Source organism: Canis aureus, chromosome 10 (genome assembly GCF_053574225.1).
Source record: "Canis aureus isolate CA01 chromosome 10, VMU_Caureus_v.1.0, whole genome shotgun sequence".
Taxonomy (NCBI): domain Eukaryota; kingdom Metazoa; phylum Chordata; class Mammalia; order Carnivora; family Canidae; genus Canis; species Canis aureus.
The window spans coordinates 22,336,433-22,359,451 of record NC_135620.1 but is presented as its reverse complement, the minus strand read 5'-3'; the positions used below and the strand labels follow the sequence as shown (position 1 = coordinate 22,359,451).

Genomic DNA, 23,019 nt, shown 5'->3' with positions numbered 1-23,019 from the left:
TTTGATGTGCATTAGAATCACCGAGTTTTGTTCAAATGCTGCCTGCTGGGCCCTGTCCCCCAACATTTCTGATCTGGAGTAGAGGCTGAGACTTTGCATTTCTAACAAGTTACAAGGTGACACTGATAATGCTGCTCCAGGACCTCTTTGAGAATCAATGCATTTGATCTTAAATCAAATACACATATTAAAAATTGAAAGGGGGACACCTGAATGGTTCAGTCAGTTAAATGGTAGACTCTCGATTTCAGCTCAGGTCACGGTCTCAGTGTTATGAGACTGAACCCCTGCATCTGGCTCTGTGTCTAGCACAGAGCCTGTGTGAGATTCTTTCCCTCTGCCTCTCCCTCTCTCAAAATAAATAAATAAAGGTAAATACCCAAATCACTAAAGGAGAGCATATCATTGTAAATTGAATTACATATCATTGTAAAACCTGAAGAAGGGGAAAAAAAGGAATAAACAACAATAAATTAATCTCACAGAAAGCAGGTAAGTTGAAAAAAGGGTACAGAATTAAATACAACTCTATTATCAATTAAAATGAATTAAAAGGACAATTAAAAAAAAAGATGGATTAGACTAGATAAAAAAAATCTATTTGTTGAGTATATCATAAGGTTGTAGTAATTAAGACAGTCTCAGTAATGGCAAAGAGTCAGACAATGTGAGCAGTGACACAGAGCAGAAAACGCAGAACCTACTTGCACACACAGGGATTTCTGATATATAACGGAAATGACCACTATAGATCGTTAAGGAAAGGATTGGCTACCCAATAATTAGATTCAGGATGGCTGGTTATCAAGGAAAAAATGAAACTGGGTTCTCACATCACAATGTATATAAAATTCAATTTAGGATTAAATACTTAAAAGTAAAAAAGCAATATTAAAGCTTTTAGAAGAAAAAACAGCAGTAGGAAAGGATTTCTTAAGATACAAAAAAAGCTAATTAGAAAAGATTTATAAATTCAACTGCCTTAAAATAAAATCTGTTCATTAAAAGTTTGAGATGATATTTATAATACATGTAATTAAAAAATTAAGATACAGCTGAGATAAGAACACAGGCAGATCAGTGCCACCACTACCAAGACATTAAAAATGGGTGAAAGATGGGATCCCTGGGTGGCGCAGCGGTTTGACGCCTGCCTTTGGCCCAGGGCGCGATCCTGGAGACCCAGGATCGAATCCCACATCAGGCTCCCGGTGCATGGAGCCTGCTTCTCCCTCTGCCTATGTCTCTGCCTCTCTCTCTCTCTCTCTCTCTCTCTCTGTGACTATCATAAATAAATAAAAAATTAAAAAAAAATGGGTGAAAGACATAAACACTTCAAAGAGAAAAAACAAGAGTAAATATGAAAAGATGTTTAGCATCATTAGAAATCAGGGGACTGGCAATGAAGACCACAATGGTTTACCACTATACACCCACCAGGTTCACAAAAATTAAAAAACTGACAAAATCAGTGTCAGAAGATGCTTTAGAGAAAACCCTTACATTCTGGTAACAGTGCAGATTAGTAAAACTACCTTGGATAACAGTTATTTTGTAAAATTGAGTGCAAAAAAAGTTCTACTTGTACATATATCTCAGAGAATCTCTTACACCTTTTTCTTCAGAAAAAAAAAAGGTATATCTCAGAGACATATCTTGGATAACATTATTTTGTAAAATTGAGTGCAAAAAAAGTTACACCTTTTTCTTCAGAAGACCTCATAGGAACGTTCCTAGCAGTAAAGGTTATATTAGTAAAGACCGTATACACCATACAGTGTGGTATAGTCCCATGTCAGAATTCTGTACACATCAGTGAAAATGGATGAACTATAGCTATAAAAGCAACATGAGTATATAAAAACAAAATAAAAAAAAAGACAAATCCTAGAAGAGTACACAGAACATTGTATTTTTTAAAAGCTTGAAAAAAAGAACCAATACACACGATGATTTTTTTTTTAAAGCAGAGAAAGCAAAAATCTGTGTCAATTGTCACAGGGAGTAGGGGATGACAGAAGGCTTCGATGAGGAGCATCTAAGTGGATCCTAGTTAGTGACAATGGAAGAGTTCTTGGAATGACTATGCAGGGTGGTATCAAGAGTACTCTTTAAGATTAATATGCTGTAAAACTTAACTTCATAACTTAAGTAAGCATGCATGTGTGTGTATATACATGTATATATATTTATTTTCCCATTCTGATATATATAACTATATTTAAAACATAAAAAAAGAGGAAAATATGACTAAAATATGCTAGTTTATACTGACTGCAGTCGGAATCAAATCCCCAGTCTAATACTTACTGATCAAGGGTCTTATAATAAATGTCAAGATCCTTGTTCACAAGCTCTGTTGTTCTCATAACAATCATCATTTCCCTGTGCTTTTCCTCTGCATCCCGAAATTGAGGTTCTCGAAGTTCTCTTTTAAAATGAATAATTTCTTCCTCGTAGCCTTTCTGTCGTCCTATTGCCAAACTGTGATTTCTTTTTATATTGTCTATTTTTTCTTCCAACTTCTGATGTTCACTATAAATGGTAAACATGACAATTAAGGACCATTTTTAGCTTTTAGCAGCCTGAAGTGAAAAGTCAGATCTCTCTAGATAAAAAATAAGTCTCTCCTTGCTTTTTATTTAAGGCTTTAATACTAAAGAAATTTTTCTTCCTTCCCAAATCTCTGAATCATCCAGATTTCTGAACAGCTGATTTCTGTGTGCCAAAAAACTCTTATAACACGCAAACACTGACCAAGTTCCTCACTTTTAGACACCTAAAAAAAATGTACTCTTGGTGATTAAATTACAAATTCACAAAATTCTGATTGTGAACTGAGAATGCACACTTACCAACATGGAGAAGTTACTAAGTAATAGGTGTCATCATTCCATTCACAATACATCAAAGGCAAAATACAACTTCATCTCAAACTATTAGTTTCTGTGGTAATACTTAGTAAAGGTCTGTACTTTATGAAAATAAAATTTCACTTGCACAAGTATAGCATAATAATGATCAAAGAAAGTAAAATACACAAACTTTTCTGGTAACTAGGGAGATAATAAAGATTTGTGTGCTTTAAAAAATCGTATTCATTTAACAATTACTTATTAAGCACCCTCTTATTAAGCACTACAGTTTATGGACATCATTACAGAACTGGCTTGATTATCTGTTTTGTTGACATTTCCATTGCATTCTAATTTAAGACAGATTTGACAAGGAGCACTTGTACTTAGTCTGAATGAATATTAAAAAATCACTCTTATGTAGTACCAAGCACAGAAGAAATTATAAAAATATCTGGTTTTGGTCTTCAGCAGTGAAAAATAAACTGTTTCAACTGTAAGATTATTCTAAAAGCTTCACTCTTTCAAACTTGCCACTGAGAGCACTACTATGTTAAATAGCTGAGGCTTGGGAACTAGGATATCTAGGTCACATTCCAGGCTTTTGTTATAACTTCCTGTGGATTTTTTTTCTGGGTCTCAATGTCCTAATGCTATAAAAATGAGACTGAAGATGAAGAGCTCTTCCAGTTGTAAAGTCTGATTTTTTTCAGTATATGAAAGAGATTTTAAACAGCTAAACCAATAGCGCTTACAGTAAGATTAAACCGTTAGGCTTTATAGAGTAAATTAAAATTTCATTTATAATATCCTTTAGAAAAAAATTAAACATTCTTTGATTCCGATCTAAAGTCAAGTCAAGAAGACAAAAAATCTATAAGGAATGGCTAAATTAATTAGAGGCCTATTTTTAACCAGTTAAGGTGGTTCAAAAATCTATTTGGCTAGTCCAGCCTTTTATAGCAGTCTAGTGCTTAAGCATCAACCATTTCCTAGAGAATTCCTGAGGCAACTCTAAGGCAAAAAGGTAGCAACTGAAAGTAAATATCAATAAAACCACATGAAAGAAGTAGCAGACTAATCTTCAAAAAACAAAAACAAAACAGATCTGGTTGGCATGCAATTATAATGAGGACCGTCTAGAATGGGTCTCCAATGACAAATCACTTTGGCACTAAGTCCTCTGGCAGTATTAGAGACTATACAAACTGGGACCCAGGCATGGTCCACAGGCCATCTGTGTTCTTTATGCTTGATACCATTATCTTGTGAAGCAGGCTAGCAGAAATCTGGGACTTTGCATATTTAATCCTGCCCTTCAGTGCAGTAGGACTATAAATTCTGTATCACTTCTTCAGTTTATAAAGCCAAGACTTATGGTTATATAAACACTCTGTCTACCTTCCTGTAAGTCTCAAGGGATATTTATGCTAAAATTCTTTTTTAAAAAATATGTATTGAATATTCTTCATACTTCAATAAAAAGATCTTTATTTAAACTAAAGACCCCTTTTAAAAACATACTTCTTCATTTGTAAAACCTGCATTTGACCCATTTCCTTCAAATGCTGTTTTCTTTCTTCTTCAACTTCTTTTAGTTCCTCATTTCTTTTTCTTAAAGTAAGGTTATCCTGTAGCCATCTCTCTTGGATCTAAATAATATTAAATTGGTTAACAAAAATAATCAAGTTATCAACTGTGATTCATAATAAACAATTGCTGACAGGTAGTACTAATTATACCTTTACTTAGAATTATGGTAAACTCGACAGAGGGAGAAGCCAGGGTAAAGGGATCTTGAAGCTTGGAAGAATCTGGATAGCCCACAAATACAAATACACAAAACAGATATTTAAATGACAAAATAAAAGAATATAACTAGATGTTTTAGTATTGTATAACTATATCCCATTGGATCATCTTGCATGGTAACCCCACAATAGAGCTTATTGATGTAAAAGATCACAAAAGAACAATATACTATCAAAAGTCTCCTCTCAACTTTTTTTTTCTAGTTGTATTTATCTCTTAACATATGCCAAGGCTGAGATACCATTAGGTATGTCAGGTAAGATCTTAACCTTAAAGCTGACAAATAACAGTCACAAGACAGAAGTTTCACAAAAATAGTATATACCTACATACCTGAAGACACTATCCCTGGACATTGAACTGAACTGAAAATTTAAGAAGTTGACAGGTTCTGAGTAGTTCTGTCCTTAAAAAGAGACCTGATCTGGTGATTATGAACTATGTCGTCAAGAGCCAAAAAGGAAACAGTTTACAAGTTTACAAGTTGACTCTTTGGAATGTAGGGGGAAAAAAATCACCTGCAGAAATAGGTTTGGCTCACAAAAGTCTGAATATAGAAAACTCAGCCTAAGTTCAGAGTCTAGACCTCTCAAGGAGAAAGCTAGGACCCTCCTCCAGTAACCCTTCCAACTGAAATAAACCCAGTATTGCGGGAAGTGGGAGGGAGGGACAGATCTTTGGCCTTACCTTGTTGCCAACAGTAATGGCACAGAAATTACTAAGGAGTAAGGATCTGGGAGGTGGGCCAGAAGAAGGGAAGCCAAGGATTTCTGCCACATGCTTAACCTTGCCCACCTATGAATCACTATTCTGAGGTGGGTTTTCAAAAAAAATTGTCATTAAGGTCACCTTCAGTTTTCCTACAAATAGTAATACAAATACATACAATGGACTAAGGGCATTATTATAAGTAGTTAAAAATAACTAAAATGATATGGTTGTAAACGTCCTTTTGATGCCAGGTAACCTAATGTACCACTGCAGCTGCTGTGACTCTCAAAAATTCTTCCGTAGAAGACTACACTTGGACTTTTTCCTTATTAGGAACAGAAAACTAAGCACTTTTTTTTTCTTTTTAATTAGGTCAGCTTCTAGTTGCTTTTAACAATCATTTTGAAAGACATACAGTACAGTTGTTAAACAGCACAAGTTTTGAAGTCAGGTACACCTAGGCTCAAATCTCAGCATTACAACTTTCAAATTTGATGACTTTGGGCAAATTAATTTAAATTCTGAGCCTCAGTTTACTTGTATATATTATGATAATAATTCCACCTGTCATATAATGATGTGAAGACTGAATGAATGAACATATATGTAAAATAATCAGCACAGTGCCTAGCTCAGTAATTGATAGTGAAATGCTTTTTGGGTCAAAAATGTCCTTGTACTTTAAGCGTGAGAATTCCAATTATAGTCTACAAAATATAAAGTACTGGAGAAAGAGGAAAGAAAGCCAGATGCAGTTAAAATACAACACAATTGTTTTTCTGTAATATTAGCAATTTGGCAATGTTAGGTCACATTCTACTTTGGTTACTCACTACTTTTGTGACCTTGGGCGAGGCAGGTCACCTCCAGTTCCTTTCATCTAAAAAATGAGGGACACAGATTATTCAACTTCCAAATTTTTTATTCTGTGGACTAAATTTAGTAGAGCTTAAGTATGTAAATAAGGTACTGTTACGCTCAACTCTTAAATATTAACCCCATTTAGCTCAGATGACAGTCTATGCAGTGTGGTACCTAAAGCAAAATCTAAATATTAACTGCATTCTAGTTAACTGTGATGTAGTAGCACAATGAATAGACTGCAGTTCAGTATCTACCAAGTCTGGCTGGGAAAAACACCATTAGAGAGGATAGCCTGAAAGTTCTGCAATGCTCTGGCTCAGTGATTGAGGATATATATCAGAATCCCTGAGGAACTTTAAGAAGGCACAGATACTTCTGCCCATACCCCAGAGATTCTGACTTATTGGTCTGTAATGGAGACATAAACAAGTATATTTTTAACAACCCACGTGATTTTTTTAAAATGGAGATGTAATTCATATGCCATAAAATTCACCGTTTTAAAGTGTGTAATTTAGTGGTTTTTGTATATTCACAAGGTTATTTAAGCATCATCACTAATTCCAGAACATTTACCACCCCCATAGAAACTCAGTCCATATTAGCAATCTCTCTCCTTTCTCTCTCCTTGCCCTAGCCCCTGGCAACACTCATTTGCTTTTTGTCCATTTGGATATTCCTATTTCATGTAAACAGAATCATATAATATATGGTCATTTTTTTTGGATTCTTTCATCACGTAGCAAGTTTTCAAGGTTTATCCAAGTTGTGGCATGCATTACTATTTCATTCCTTTTCATGGCTGAATAACATTCCTTTTTATGATGTGATGGTTAATAGTGTCAACTCAACTGGGCCTCAGGGTGCCTAGACATTTGGTTGGAAATTATCTGAGTGTCTTGGAGACTATGAACATCTGAATTGGGAGACTGAAACAGGTTGCCCCCCCTAATGTGGGTGAGCCTCATCACACCAATGACAACCTGAATAGAACAAAAACACCAAATCAGTGGTTACTGCTCCTGCCTGAATGTATGAGCTGGAACCCTGGTCTTTTCCTGCCTTTGGTCTTGAACTGAAACCTCGGCTCTTCTAGTTCTTACACCTTCAAACTCAGACTAGAACTATTTCATCAGTTCCCCTGGGTCTCCACCTTACTAACTACAGATCTTGGGAGTGCTCAGCCTCCACAAAAGTGTGAACCAATTCCTTAAAATAAACTTCTTTCTATAAATTTGTGTATATGTATATAACCTGTTGGTTCTGTTGCTCCGGAGAACTGTAATACGTATTGGATATATCACACGGATCCATTCATCAGCTGATGACCATAATTTGACTAATGATGACATATTTTGACTAATGTGAATAATGCTGCTATAAATATTCTTGTACAAGTTTTTATGTGAACATGTTTAAAATTTTCTTGGTTGTGTACCTAGGAGTGGTAAACCCAGGAGATTCTGATGGGTTCCCCTAGCTAACCTTTGCTCTCTAAAACACTCCAACATTTATTTTAGGCCTCAATCACACAACCTTCTAAAGAACCTTATTAAGGAAAGACAAAAGAGATGCTGAAACACACCGTGGGGGAAAAAAAGAGAAAAAGCTCCATGAGGTTTGTTAAGGATATAGTGTTAATAAGCTACAGTGTCCTTCTTCCCATGAATGTCTATGGGAAATATTTTTCTTTGGTCTTAATATGGGTCCTTTCAGCTCTCAGACAATGTGAATCTTAATTATAGTTGTGACTTCCTATCTTCCTGTGACTATTGGAATCTTTAGCAAGCATATCACATTTCATGGGCTACATTTTATACACTTACTACTCAATTGCCACATTGTCTCATTTTCCCCACTAACTTAAAATGTTATTTGGCATTACTCTATGTATATAACTTATAATTTCTATAACAAGGTAGTTTACAAAAGTGAGCTAATACAGTCAGATTCACTAAGTTTAGATCATCAACTTGAAAAGGAAAGAGTCGGGCAGCCCGGGTGGCTCAGCAGTTTAGTGCTGCCTTTGGCCCAGGGTGTGGTCCTGGGGTCCCGGGATCGAGTCCCGCGTCAGGCTCCCTGCATTGAGCCCGCTTCTCCCTCTGCCTGTGTCTCTGCCTCTCTCTCTGTCTCTCATGAATAAATGAAAAATCTTAAAAAAAAAAAAAAAGAAAAAAGAAAAGAGTTACAAATGGGTAAATCTTAATGATCTTTGTGTATGTTATACACGGAGGGACACTGATTTATAGACTGGGATTTTAAACAGGCATTACACCTATAAGCAAAGGATATATAAGTATCTTGTTATATATGCTATCATCAATTTGTAGTTACCCAGCATTTATTAGATGGCAGAGATTACTTTTTTTTTAAGCTTTTATTTTTGGGATTACCTGGCTAGTTCAGTCAGTGGAGCATGTGACTCTTGATCTTGGGGTTGTGAGTTCGAGCCCCATGTGGGGGATAGAGATTACTTAAAAATAAAAACTTGGGGTGCCTGGGGGTAGAGTCAGTTAGGAAACTGACTTATAACTTCAACTCAGGTTGTACATAACCTCAGGATCATGAAATTGAGCCCCACATTGGGCTCTGGGCTCATTGAGATCCTCTCTCCCTCTACCTCTGCCACCTGTATGTGCACTGTCTAAAATACATCTTAAAAAAATAAAAAATAAATAAAAATCTTAAATAAAACAAAGATTTTATATTTTTCAGTAATCTCTACATCCATCATGGGGCTTGAACTTACAACCCTAACCTCAAGAGCTGCATGCCTCACCGACTGAACCAGCAAGGCACCCCTAGATGGCAGAGATTTACTTTTGACTAATATTCATATATTTGAAATACCTAGCACTATGGCCAGAGGCCCTGCAGGCAGGTGATACAGCTAATCTTCAAACTGATTTTTAAAACACTATAACTAACTAGAATGAGGGATCCCTGGGTGGCGCAGCGGTTTGGCGCCTGCCTTTGGCCCAGGGCGCGATCCTGGAGACCCGGGATCGAATCCCACATCAGGCTCCCGGTGCATGGAGCCTGCTTCTCCCTCTGCCTGTGTCTCTGCCTCTCTCTCTCTCTCTCTGTATGACTATCATAAATAAATAATAAAAAAATTAAAAAAAAAATAAAATAAAACACTATAACTAAATGATTAAAGCATTCATATAGCAAATTTTGTTTATAAGAGCAGGAATAGAGAAATGGTAGACATTAACTATCATGCTTACATAAGGAATGCTGAAGATAATTTCTCAATGTGATTTTAATTATACTGTAGAAATTAATGTCCTTAATGGAGAAAATGAGACAGGAATTAACTGAAAAAAATGACAAAATATACAGATATTATACTTACAACTTTTAAGATTATTATGCCTCTATTCTCGTTTTGTGTGAATTTACGTTTCATTAGGTAAGAAAAGACAGAGGAAAAAAAGATATATGCAGGATATTCATTGTTACCATTTGCAGTATAAAAAAAAAGTGATCAATTTATGGCCCACACACAAAATCGAGTATTTCATAATCATTAAAAAGTACATGGTGGATCTGTGAGCTAACTTGATATAAAGATCAAATTGCATTAAGTGAACAAATGTGGAGAATATGAATGGTATGATCTTATACATAAAAGTAAATATGCTCACATACATACACACAGATATATTATTGATTTATCTACCTGCTGATATGAATAAGAAATTTCTTTAAGAACAAACAAAAAACTGTTAATAGTTATGACATCTGGAAATGAGACTGAGAATTGGCAGAAGGGGAGGGAGAATTTTTTTTTAAAGATTTTATTTATTTATTCACGGGTGACACACAGAGAAAAGCAGAGACAGGCAGAAGGAGAAGCAGGCTTCTCACAGGCAGCCCGATACAGAACTCGATCCCAGGACCCTGGGATTACGCCCTGAGTCAATGGCAGATGCTCAACTGCTGAGCCACCCACACATCCCGGGGAGGGAGAATTTTAAGTTAAACTTTTTATGTTTAAATGTTTATATTTAAAATTAGCTTTGCGGTGCCTGGGTGACATAGTGAATTAAGTGTCTGGACTCTTGCTTTTGGCTCAGGTCATGATCTCAGGCCCATGAGTTCGAGCCCTACACTGGGCTCTGCGCTGGACATGGAACCTGCTTAAGATTCTCTCTCTCCCTCTCTCTCTTCCACCCTGCTCATGCTCTAAAATCAGTCAATAAATAAAAGCTTTTGTGTTTATACTTTTACCAAATGAGTCTTTTTTTTTTTTTAAATAAAATTGGAAAAAAGGAAAAGACTATGTTATTAGAATTGCTTTTCTCTACTGTATGCATTTCTACTCGATGGATCTATTGAAAACAAAAGTAAAAATAAAGTAAAATAAATTAAGTAAAAACATAAAGAGAAGAATGTTACTGGTATAAGTAATATCAAAAGCCAGTAGCAAAAAAGACCTACCTTCTGTGTATCAATATCTTGTCTCATGATTCCCATTTCTTTATTTATATTTTCTTTGTGTTTCTCACATTCACTTAGTTGAGCTATTACTTGATTAAGTTCATTTTCTTTTTGCTGTACGAAAGAAAATTCTTTGAGCATGGAAAATAAAAGTATAAACAAATAAATAATTTTAAGTTTTAAATTACCTTCTTATAGTCATCTTTCCCATCTTGAATATAATTCTCAATGTCTTTCATATAACCATGAATATTTTTAACCTTTTCTTTGATATCATTCATCTGTGGAAAAATATTTATTTTAGTATTTATTTAATACTAATGTTTATATACTGGTTGGGACACGGCATTTAGAAAGATTTATTTCCAAAGAAATATATATTAAGGTAACAAAAACTTAATAGGCAAGCCCAGTGGAACAGTGGCTTGGAAGTTGGGAGACTTGGGTTCCACTTCCCATCACCACCAAGTTTTATAATGAGACAATTCCCTTTATCATCTATGGGATTGGATTAAATAGTCTCTATTCTCAACTTCTATTTTAGATTAAAAAGCAAAATAATTTAATTTTAATCTTTAACAAGAATTTTTAATGTCAATTATGTCACAGATCTGAAAATACTATTTACCTTATGTTTTTAATTTCATGTGAAACACTAATGTCCAACATGGTGCTCTGAACATTAAGTTTAATATAATGTATTTGATAATAAAAATAATATCTTACTTTATCCTGTGCTATTTTGTTGCTTTTATTTTTTTTGTTGATTAATTCTTCTTTTTCCTGTTGGAACTTCTCCAATATTATTTCCAAAGGGCTTAACTGCTCTTTAGCATCCTAAAAATAAAAAATACAGACTTATACTCTATCATTTTATTTCAGGTGTCAGACTTTATAGTCCTCATAAAAGCACCTTCTATGTGTCAGGCTTTAAAAATTAACTCATTTGCTTTTTCCAATAACCCAATGAGGAGCCCTACCATTATTTTCATCCCATATGTCAGATCAGTAAACAGGCACACTAATGATTTGTCTGGGGTCATAAGAGCCAATAAATGAAGGATTCAGTATTCAAATCCTGCCTAGCACCTGAGTCTTTCTCTTAGCCACTATGCTACATTGCTTCACCACTGACTTGATTCCTAATCCAGGCCATGTGCCCCAATTATATGAGCATGTGGCTTCAGGTGTAGTTTTTATGAGTTTGTAGGGGCTCTGTGTGACCAAAGAAGCGGTTCAGTTCAGGCCTCTCTTTTACAGATGGGAATATGACTACAGAGGACACTTTTGTCCTTAAGGTTAGTTTGCTAAGGCTAAGTAGGTATTTTACAGTAATAAAAAAAATATAAGTACATTGATGTTGGTGTATCCACACCTATATTGGAAGAAAGGGGGCTTTGAAATAACAAACTATTTTACTAATCAGGAGTCTACGTTGTTCAGCCTTACAACATTTCTAGAGCAGAATTACATGACTACCACTGTTGAAAACAATGATCCTCAAGCACTCTAAAATAATGAATATTGAACAAACCATAAAAGTAGAAATAACTCCTTAGTATCAGACTTCAGTATAGGTAAATTTTTGCATTTTATCATATTGAGAAGAGGTATGGTATGCTGGGAAGTCAAATGTAATAGACATTGAAGACCTATCTGAAAATAAACTGTGCCTCTTACTAGCTGCATGAACTTGGCTAAGACCTGGGGTGTCCCTAAGTCTCAAACTTTTTTTATAAAAGGGGGATCTAGTCACAATTCTCAACCAGGCTAATAAGACACTGAACTGTTTAATGTTAAAGGGCTTTATAAAGAGTAAAAAACAAAATTTTTAAAAAATATTTAATTTATTTATTCATGAGTGACACAGAGAGAGGCAGAGATTCAGGCAGGGGGAGAAGCAGGCTCCCTGTAGGGAACCTGATGTAGGACTCAATCCCAGGACTCCAGGATCGTGCCCTGAGCTGAAGGCAGATGCTCAACCACTGAGCCACCTGGGTGTCCCAAGAGTAAAAAAAAAAAAAGCTATTACTATTTTATATCATACTCTAAGCCTCTTATCATATGCAATCCAAAAATACTTATGAAGCATTTATGGTAATTAGTGACAGAGTCAGTAATATATTTAGTGCTCACTGAATGTTTATAATTATGAAAAACTAGGTAAAATTGTTATGTCTAAGGGGCACCTGGGTAGCTTAGTTAGTTAAACATGTGCCTTCAACTCAGGTCATGATACCAGGGTTGTGGGACTGAGCCTTGCTGGACTCCCTGCTCAGCAGGAAGCCTACTTCTTTCTCCTTTGCCTTCTGCCATTCCCCCTGCTTGTGTGCTCTCTCTCAAATAAAAAAATAAAATCTTTAAACAAACAAAAAACCGAAATTGTTATTTTTTTTTAATTTTATTTATTTGAGAGAGAGAGAGCGCGCATGCACGCGCGCACGAGAGGGGCAAAGGGAGAATCAGACTCCCCACTGAACAGGAGCCCAACGCAGGGCTTGATCCTGGAACTCTGGGATCATGACCTGAGCTGAAGGCAGATGCTTAACTGACTAAGCTACCCAGGCACCCAAGATTATTATTTCTAAAACCGTTTAAAAATTTGAGTGGGCCTTAGATGTGATTAATCTAGATGAGATGCCAAATGGTTTCCATTCCACGTAGTAACTCAATGCCTGCTTACTACAGTGGGAAGGATTCTGAAACTACATCTAGAATCAAACAGAAAAAGCATTACGACTAAGAGATAGGGTCTGCCATGGATACAGGATCGGCAGGTAAGACAAATATCCCAGACAGGCAGGAATCCTTCTGTGTAGTTAGCCAGCCACCTAACCACTTCCAGTAACAGGAAGTTCACTAATTAACCAGGCAGCCAATTCCTCCATATTATGGCCAAAACCTTTACCTATTAATACAAGGTTTGTCAACACAGGAGCTACAAAAGAATTATACTATTTTCTATTTAATTCTCACAATAACCAGAGTTCTAGTCACTATGCCAATAAGAAGCATTTCACATATGTGAACTTATTTAAAAAACAGGTATGTGGGACATCTGGTTGGCTAAATCAGTAGAGTATGAGACACTTTATTTCAGGGTGGTGAATTAAAGCCCTATGTTGGGCATAGAGCCTAATTAAAAAAAAAAAAGATAAAAAACAGTTTTGTATGAAATTAAAAAAAAAGAAAGATAAAAAACAGTTTTGTATGAAACTTACCTTTATCTCTCTGGATAAGGACTGAACTTCAGTGGATAATTCCACAGTCTGTTCCTCCATTTGCTGTCGACGTTGTAAATTAGTGGATATCTGAAGTTTCTCTGATTTAAGTTCATTTGTTGTACTTTTTAGGTATTGAATCTGTTCCTGCTGGTCCTGTATAAGCTTACGATTCAATTCCATCTTACTGGAAACTACATGAAAACATAGTCACACAGCGATTAGTTTAAGGATACAGAAAAATACTATGATCAGCGAGCTTCCATTTTTATAGCTCTATGGAATTCACAAAGGCTCAGCTTCTATGGATCCCACCCACTGCAAGAAAAGTGATACAGAATCCCTCCTGGTCACCCATGGGTTAAAATCACAGGGCAGGCAGGACTAAGAAAGAGTAGAGCTCATCTGATATCCATCATTCAAAATCTGTTATGCAAAGCAAGGAAACAAGTAAGGCTTTTAGAAAGAGGATGAATATTGCGAACTGGAAGAAAGACAGTTCCCTGTCCACATGATAGATATAAAATGTATGATAAAAAGCATATGCTAGGATGTTGAAGTCTTTATGGGTACATGAAAAAACTAACTATATATAAAAAAAAAGAGAAAGAAAAAACTAACTATATTACCTGTATCTAATTTGTGTTGTTTTTCTTGTTTTTCCTGGTTTACTTGTTGAACAGTTCTATCCAAGTCTAGTCCTTGCAGCTTAGCTGCTTGTTGCGCAATTTTTCTTTCAACATCTTTAAGTTCCATCTTAAGAACAAAACAGTTATTTCCTTTAACAAACTTACATTATCATTATTTGGTATCTTTAAAAGTTGCTATTATTTTAAAATCTCAATTTGGCACCAATTTCAGATATAATTTTAACAAAGTTTAATAGGATAAAATGAATTTTAATAATTTAAATGATATAAATAATAGGAAACTAAAAATGAAAATGAATCACCATGAAACAGGTTTTATTTGACCTTCAACTACAATAAACTTACCTGGAACCTCTCCATAATTGTAATATCTGTCAGACAAACTTTAGCACTTTCTTCTTCAGGCATTATTGTGCCTAAGAGCGTTTCCTGTTCCTCTATGTCATTCTTTAAGCGCTGTATGTCTCTATTGACATTCTGCAGTTTGTTTCTTAATTCTGGTATTTCCTTCTCCTTCAAATCAATTATGCTTTGCCTTAACAGAGAACACAATTAAAAATAAGCTAACAAATAATAATAATTTTAAAAAAGCTCTCTAAAAAGCTCTCGAATGCTAATACTTTTTTTTTTTTAATTTTTTTATTTATTTATGATAGTCACCGAGAGAGGAGAGAGGCAGAGACACAGGCAGAGGGAGAAGCAGGCTCCATGCACCGGGAGCCCGACGTGGGATTCGATCCCGGGTCTCCAGGATCGCGCCCTGGGCCAAAGGCAGGCGCCAAACCGCTGCGCCACCCAGGGATCCCTCTCGAATGCTTTCTTATCATGAAATGAAGGTTATGTATTTTTGGTAAGAGTATCATTAAGTGACTGTATCCTCCTCAGGGCATCAGATCAGCGGTACATGATGTCATAATATCTTATTAACGGAGATGTTAATCTTATTCACTTGGTTAACATGGTGTTAAGCCAGGTTTTACCCACTATAAAGTTACTATTTTTGTCTTTGTTATTAATAACAATCCTAGGAATACATGGGGACTGTGTCAGTATCTTGTTTCTCTTCAAATTTTTGCCCACTGATTTTAGTATCCAATAATAGATTTTTCTCAAAACAATTAAATAGTCTCCCCCTACCCCCATGCTGATCCACGGGGGATATATTTCAAGATCCCTGGTGGATGCCGGAAATCATGGATAGCACCAAACATTATATTATTTTTTCTGCAATAGAATTTATAAACTAGGCACAGAGATTAACAACACTAATAATTAAACAATTATAACAATATACTGTAATAAAAGTTATGTGAATATGGTCTCTCTTGAAATATCTTGTACTGGGGCACCTGAGTAGCTCAGTTGTTTAAGTGTCTGGTGATTTCGGCTCAGGTCATGATCTCACAGATTGTGGGATCAAGCCCTGAATTGGAGAGTCTGTACTCCAAGTGAAGAGTCTACTTGAGATTCTCCCCTTCTATGCCTACCCCCACCCAAGTATGAATGCTCTCAAATAAATAAATATTAAAAATATCTTATTGTACTGTACCCTCCCTCCCTCTTGTGATGTTATATGGTAAGTTGCTTATATGATGATATGAAGCAAGGAAAATGATGTAGGCCTTGTGACTTCAAATTGGGCTACTGTTAACATGATGATATGTCAGGAGGACCATCTGCTTCTGGACCACAGTTGATCTCAGGTTAATGTAAAGAACAGAGAAGAAAACTGCAGGTAAGAAGGACTACTGTATTACTGTGCTATTTGCCAAACTGAGAGATTTTCAATAAATTAACTGACTATACTGATCAAAAGTGTCAAGATCATGAAAGACAGACTGAAGCACTACTGAAGACTGCAGGAGCCTAGGGAGAAATAACAACTAGGTGCCAGGTGCGATCCTGGGCTGGGTCCTGAAATAGAAAAACAACATTAATGGAAAGACTGCTGAAATTCTAATATGCTTTGTAGTTTAGTTAACAGTGCCACACAAATGTTAATTTCTTTGTTTTGACAATTAACTTATGGTTCCATAAATTGTGAATATCAGGAAAAGCAAGGTGAAGGGTAGATGTGAATTCTCTGTATATTTTTGAAATTTTTCCGTACATCTAAAATGATTTCAAAACAAAAAGTTAAAAAAAATGATAGGAGACCACTCAGCCAACTGTTACACGTGTTTACAGTACAGAAGCTGTTAACCACTTTACTGCTGCTACTGTTGCAAATGGATTACAACTCCTGTGGCAGGTACTGGCTTCTTATCTATTATTGTTGACACCTCTGAAACAATAAAACTGATGTTTAATCTTAAAAAAAAGCTATCAACTGTACTTCTGAAAAATTCCAGAATTCTTAATTATAAATTAGTATATGATGAATTAATTTCTAATGGAGTCTTATAATAAACTAAAGGAAAAACCAGAAACTCAAGGGTTTGCTCTTACATACTACTACTACTTAATGATTTTTAAAAAATCCACACCATGACCAAGAAATGCCAACCTAAAGTGGTCTTTGGCAACAGAAGACCTAGTTTGTTATGCCACTGAGATGAAAAAATGTCCTGAGTAAATATGAAGGTATGTAGATTATGAGTAGTTCCATACCCATGTTACTCCCTGAATCTTGTGATCATAGCCCAGAAGTTGATCTTAAAAAATGTTCCCAGTACCTAAAAAGTGACATAGCTATGATAGCCTAATGAAATCATTCACTTCATCTTTGTGAAGAACTACATGTATCCATTCAAATTTAGCCCTATCTTTACATCTTCACATACACACACAAAAAATCCTCTTATTGATGTGGTCCAGGGGTTTTTGACAATTTCTGGCAATTATCTACGATGCTAAACGCTAAAATAAGTATTATCAGAAAGAGAAAAGATGTTTCCCAAAAGAATAGGTTATTGAAATTAGGATGCTTTGGTTTTCTAAAATTTTCACAAACTCAGCTCATCTTTTTGTGACAGCATTCCTTTTCCAAGGGAATTTTATGTAAAAGAAACCAACACAGATATGGTTGGTTGAAAAATCAAAGAAATGGGGAAAAATACTTTTTATTTAACTGAGATTTGTAATAAACCTGATTCAGTATGAAGCAAAATGAGAAACAGGTATATTTTCATCTGAGATTTCATTCATGAAGGTGTTCTTAAACCTTTGGCCTTTAAATGGTTGGTGTTGGTGACCTTTGGCCTTTAAATGAAAATATTTTCCTCAGAGAGAGTAAGATGTGGCTCTTCACTAGCTCTTTGAGCTCACTTTCAATTACTTTTCCCTTTGGCCTCAGGGATTTTGTACTGCCTGGAATGTTCTTCTCCTGGACAAATGCATGGCTAGCTCCCTTACTTCTCTCAGGTCCACACTCAAATGCCACCTTCAACAGCAATTCCCCTCTCATCAATTCTCTACTTCCTTATCCTGCTGTATTTTTTTCCAAGGCATTCATTTACTTCTCCATTACTTATTTATTTTTCCAGTTCAGGTTATCTTACTTTGCATGTGACAATCAGAATGACATATGGGTGCCACTCTAGATACTGGGGTACTATATGGATTAAAGTTAGCCACAAATACTTTGACAGTCTTCTCGCTGAGAGGTGGAGTCTGTGTCCTCTCATTGAATCTTGGCAGGCTCTGTAACTCTGACAGAGACCAAGGGATAACAGCAGAAGTAACACTGTGCCAGTTTCTGGGCCTATGCCTTCAGATACTAGGAGCTTCGATTGCCTGTCTCTTGGACTACTTGCTCTTAGGATCCTTCATTTGGTAATCCAACCACTATGCTGTCAAAATCCCAAGACACATAGGCACTGTGTCTGACAGCCCCAGTTGCCTTCCCAGCCTGTAGTGTCACTGCAAGTCATTTGAGTAAGCCACCTTGAGCAATGGGTTTAGGAGGGTCTTGAGATGACTGCAGCCAACATTTGACTACAATCACATGAAAGACTCTACGAGGAACTACCCAGCTAAACCCAATTATCCCACGGACCCATGAAATATTCTAACAATGACAGTTGTGAGCCATTAAGTTTTGAGGAGGTTTGTTACAAGCAATAAATAACTGGAACAGATATTGTAGCTCTCTTTTTTTTTTTTTTTTTTTTGTAGCTCTCATTTATTCAGCAAATACTTAGCAATGTTACAACACAGATCCTTAAGGAAGTACAACTATGAATAAGGAATGTACCTTACTCTGAGATGGGGAGCTTTGATGGCAAGCGTCATAAAGTATAATACAAAGCTGATTTCTGCTATTTATATTAGTATGACACAGAATGAAGCTCTCAATTCCTCTAAGTGCACTTTCTACCAACTTCAAATTTTATCTTTTCTTTTCCTTTTGTCTCCTTATCACATTCTCTCTATAGACCCCAATAATCTCATTTTCACCCTTTCAAGATTATAGAACTTCTCTATTATTGCATAACAAAATATCCCAAAACTCAGTAGCCTAAAACAACAGCACTTATTTCAGGATCAGGAACAACCATATGGGTCCTCCTGACTCAGGCTGTTTCACTGAAGTTCCAGTCAAGCTGTTCGCCAGCGGTGCAGTCACCTCAAGGCCTGACTCCTGGATAATCAGTGTCCAAATGGTACTTGTGGTGGAAGGCCTCAGGTCCTTGTCAAGTGGGGCCTTTCACAGGGAGACTCACATGGCAGGTGGCTTCCCCCATATCCAAAAGAAAAGGAGAACAGGCAGCTGTACTGCCTTACCTAACTAACCTAATCTTGGAAGGGATATGCTATCACTTCTGTCATAATTTATTGGTTTCATAGACCCATCTGGGAACATGGGAGAAGACTATACAGGAGCATGAATACCGGGAGGGAGAGATCGATCACTGGGAATCATCCTGGAGGCTGGCTATCACAAAGCTTATCTTTGTAGCCTTTTCCTGAAATTCCTCTTCAGTTTTCCGGACAACATACTCTCTTAGCTTTTCTGCTTCTAGAGTTGTTCTCAGTCTTATCCATTCAATATATTAACATAAGATTAATTTCTTAAAACACATTTTTCATTAAACCCCCATCATCTATCAGTGAATGTTGTAAATAGGCCTGAACATATAACATAGCCCTATCTTCTCAACTTATGGGAATCAAACTCCCCAAATGATTCCTCTAACTCGAGATCACCTTTCTTTTTTTTTTTTTTTTTTTGAGATCACCTTTCTATTATAGCACACTCTCCTTCCCTTTACACACAGTGCTCTCATTTCTCTCTATACTTGCCTTCTGTTAACTGAGTCAAATCAACTTCCCTACATTTTATTTTTTATTTTTAGAAGATTTTGTTTATTTGAGGGAGAGCCAGCATGCGTGTGGGGGTGGAGGGGCAGAGGAAGAAGCAGACACCCTGCTGAGCAAGGAGCTCAAAGTGGGGCTTGATCCCAGAGTCCTGGGATCATGATCTGAACTGAAGGCAGACACTTAACTGACTGAGCCACTCAGGTGCCCCCTGCTTCTTTTTAAAGATTTTATTTATTTGAGAAAGTGAGAGCACAAGCTGAGAGAGCAACAGAGGGAGAGGGAGAAGCAGGATCCCTGCAGAGCAAGGAGCCCAATGTGGGGCTTAATCCCAGGACCCCACGGATCATGACCTGAGCTGAAGGCAGACATTTAACCAACTGAGTCACCCAGGTGCCCTCAAATTTCCTTATGCTTTACATTCCCCTCCCATATGTTCTCAAAATCTTATTCTCATTCTGTAGTCTTCTAGCTTCTCTCCTCTTAACTAATGCATTTGTCTGGACCAATTAAGAACTTAAGTGCAGCTTTCTAAATATTCAATTCGGAGAGCTTGTCTCCTTACATAGACCATCAGCCCCTTGAAGATTGTGTCATTTTGGTCTCTGTGACCAATCTCTGCTCTATGTTGTGGAAGACACCAAGGCATCATCACATACTTTTCTGACTTGATTTTATTTATAAATAGGCCATCATATGAATTTCTTGAATAAGTGAGGGAAAAATAAACAAAATCATGATGACTCATTCTTCTTGAAAGTGGAAAAGACATACAAACATAGTTTAAAGTTTATCTGTTGGGGGAGGTTTTCAGTATTTTAATTCTTTTGATGAATTGAGAAAGTGAGAGATCAGCAAACAGGTCTGTATCTGTCAAAATTTATGCCCTCAAGCCAAGTCTCAGAAATTAACACATACATACACACAAACAGAAAACAGTAGAAATTATAACTGCTCTATGACTAGTTTAAGAAGTCTACTTTTACATAATTTTTTTCTTTTTTAAAAAATTTTTATTTACTTATTTGAAACAGAGAGAGAGAGAAAGAGAGAGAGAGAACACAAGCAGGGGAGAAGGGCAGAGGGAGAAGCAGACTCCCCGCTGAGCAGAGAGCTGGATGTGAGGCTCAATCCCAGGACCCTGAGATTATGATCTGAGCCAAAGGCAGATGCCTAACTTACTGAGCCACCCAGGCACCCCAATAATTGCCTTTTTTCTTTTTTTTTAAAGGATTTTATTTATTTATTTGACAGAGAAAGAAAGCACAAGCAGAAGGAATGGCAAACAGAGGGAGAAGGAACAGGAGGCTCCCTGCTGAGTAGAGAGCCCCACTTGGGGCTTGATCCCAGGACTCCAGGACCATGATCCAAGCCGAAGGCATATGCCCAACTGACTGAGCCACCCAAGGGCCCCACTTTTCCTTATAAGATAAATAACATGAGATGGGACACACTGGTTCAGAATCTTGACTTGTACTTTTATTCATCTAACCCACTGTGGAACACCTACCATATGCCAGGGACTGGATGGGTACCTTTTACAGTGCTGCTGTTCATGTACAGTAATGGTAAATCCCTATTCTTACCTCATAGGGACAAGTCCCAGCATTTCATCACGCCGCTTTTCTTTTTTCTTTAGTTCTGATTCTGTTGACTTGAGTTTATCTGGAGCAAGCCGCAGCTTAGACTGCAAATCACTGATGACTTCCTGTAATTCAGCTTCTGTTTGAAAAACCCTCTGACAGACAGGGCAACATGACTGGTTTTCATCCGTTAGCTGAGTAATGAATTGAGAGTAAACTGCTGTAGCTCCAGCTAGCATGGCTAATTTTAAGAAAATACATAAATTACCAGTGAGAAGAATACACAATATAGTTTTGTCATTATGGTTCTATCTTTGATATATGATTATTCATCATTTATAAACATACAATGAAAAAAATAAAAATTCTGTTATTTACATATTCTTTGAAAGGGCACAATATAGTCAGATTTGTATAAATTACTTTCTGGTAACACACAAAAACCATCACAAAATTTTGGAGCATATTGTGTGCCAGAAACTGTTCTAAGAGCTTTATACTATAATCTCATTTTCTCTTCTTTAACATCCTGAGTAGTAGGTAATTATATCCTCTGAAGAAAAGGAATGATTTTCTGAAGAAAAGAATCTGAAGAATCTGAATCTAAGAAAAGGAATGATTTGGTAATTTGCCCAAAGCCACAAAGTCAGTAAGTTGTAGAACCGGGACTGAAACTTAAGACCTTGTTTCTAGAACCAAGTTTTTAAAACTCTCATCCTTCATAATAACCTGTGAGTGAAAATTTACGAGTCAAAGTGCCTTGACAATATAAAGATGGTAACTTACCTCGCTGTTTTGAGGATTTTTCAATTTCTTCTTTAAGCCTGTCTAAATCACTTTCAAAGTCCTGGCTACCACAAACATCAAACAGCTTGTCTTCATAACTGGACAACTGCTCTTCTTTCCTTTTTAGTTCATTATTTATATGATTTTTATTTTGCTCAGCCGAAGCTAGCTCTTTGCTAAAATAAGAATATGGATTACAATTTTACAACATGAGAAATGAGTTTGAAAAGTCTAAGTAGATACAAAACAAAATCTGCCAATAAGTATTTCAAATGTTTGCTGTGACTAAGTATTTTTTTTGAGAAGTCAAAGCAACAGTCCATTTCTGCCTGAACTCTACCCCAAAGACAGTGATCGCCTTCCAAACCTGGTTGTTAACCTACTCCCAGACAAATGTGTGTAGGCAAAACTGTGTGATTTCTGGGGGTTCATGTCTTAGATCTCAGGTTAGGAACCTCAGCAAGAATATGCCTGCTGGGCAGCCCTGATGGCTCAGCGGTTTAGTGCTGCCTTCAGCCCGGGGCCTGGTCCTGGAGACCTGGGATTGAGTCCCGCTTTGGGCTCCCTGAATGAAGCCTGCTTCTCCCTATGCCTGTGTTTCTGCCTTTCTCTCTCTGTGTCTCTCATGAATAAATAAATAAATAAAATCTTAAAAAAAAAAAAAAGAATATGCTTGCTGGACATACTGGAGAGAGAGAAGAGAAAGGGAGAACATTCTCTTAATTCCCTTTGAACCTTTCACAGTATCACTTCCCTTCACTCCTGAAAGAACTATAGGATACACTTCCCTTACACTTACAGGATACAAAGAATACACTTCCCTTCACTCCTG

At 36.5% G+C, this 23,019-nt stretch overlaps 1 protein-coding gene across 3 annotated transcripts in view; it reads right to left on the bottom strand.

Moving 5' to 3' along the window:
* The window catches only part of RAD50 (RAD50 double strand break repair protein), a 92,109-nt gene that overhangs the window by 22,870 nt on the left and 46,220 nt on the right, over positions 1 to 23,019 (bottom strand). For all 3 annotated transcript variants that reach the window (XM_077911612.1, XM_077911611.1, XM_077911613.1), the window contains 10 exons: positions 22,188 to 22,363; positions 21,405 to 21,642; positions 14,905 to 15,094; positions 14,539 to 14,665; positions 13,910 to 14,103; positions 11,415 to 11,525; positions 10,877 to 10,969; positions 10,689 to 10,802; positions 4,380 to 4,507; positions 2,311 to 2,535 (listed from right to left, as the gene is read on the bottom strand). In XM_077911612.1, coding sequence (XP_077767738.1) covers positions 2,311 to 2,535; positions 4,380 to 4,507; positions 10,689 to 10,802; positions 10,877 to 10,969; positions 11,415 to 11,525; positions 13,910 to 14,103; positions 14,539 to 14,665; positions 14,905 to 15,094; positions 21,405 to 21,642; positions 22,188 to 22,363 — 1,596 coding nt within the window. The remainder of the gene's footprint in view (positions 1 to 2,310; positions 2,536 to 4,379; positions 4,508 to 10,688; positions 10,803 to 10,876; positions 10,970 to 11,414; positions 11,526 to 13,909; positions 14,104 to 14,538; positions 14,666 to 14,904; positions 15,095 to 21,404; positions 21,643 to 22,187; positions 22,364 to 23,019) is intronic.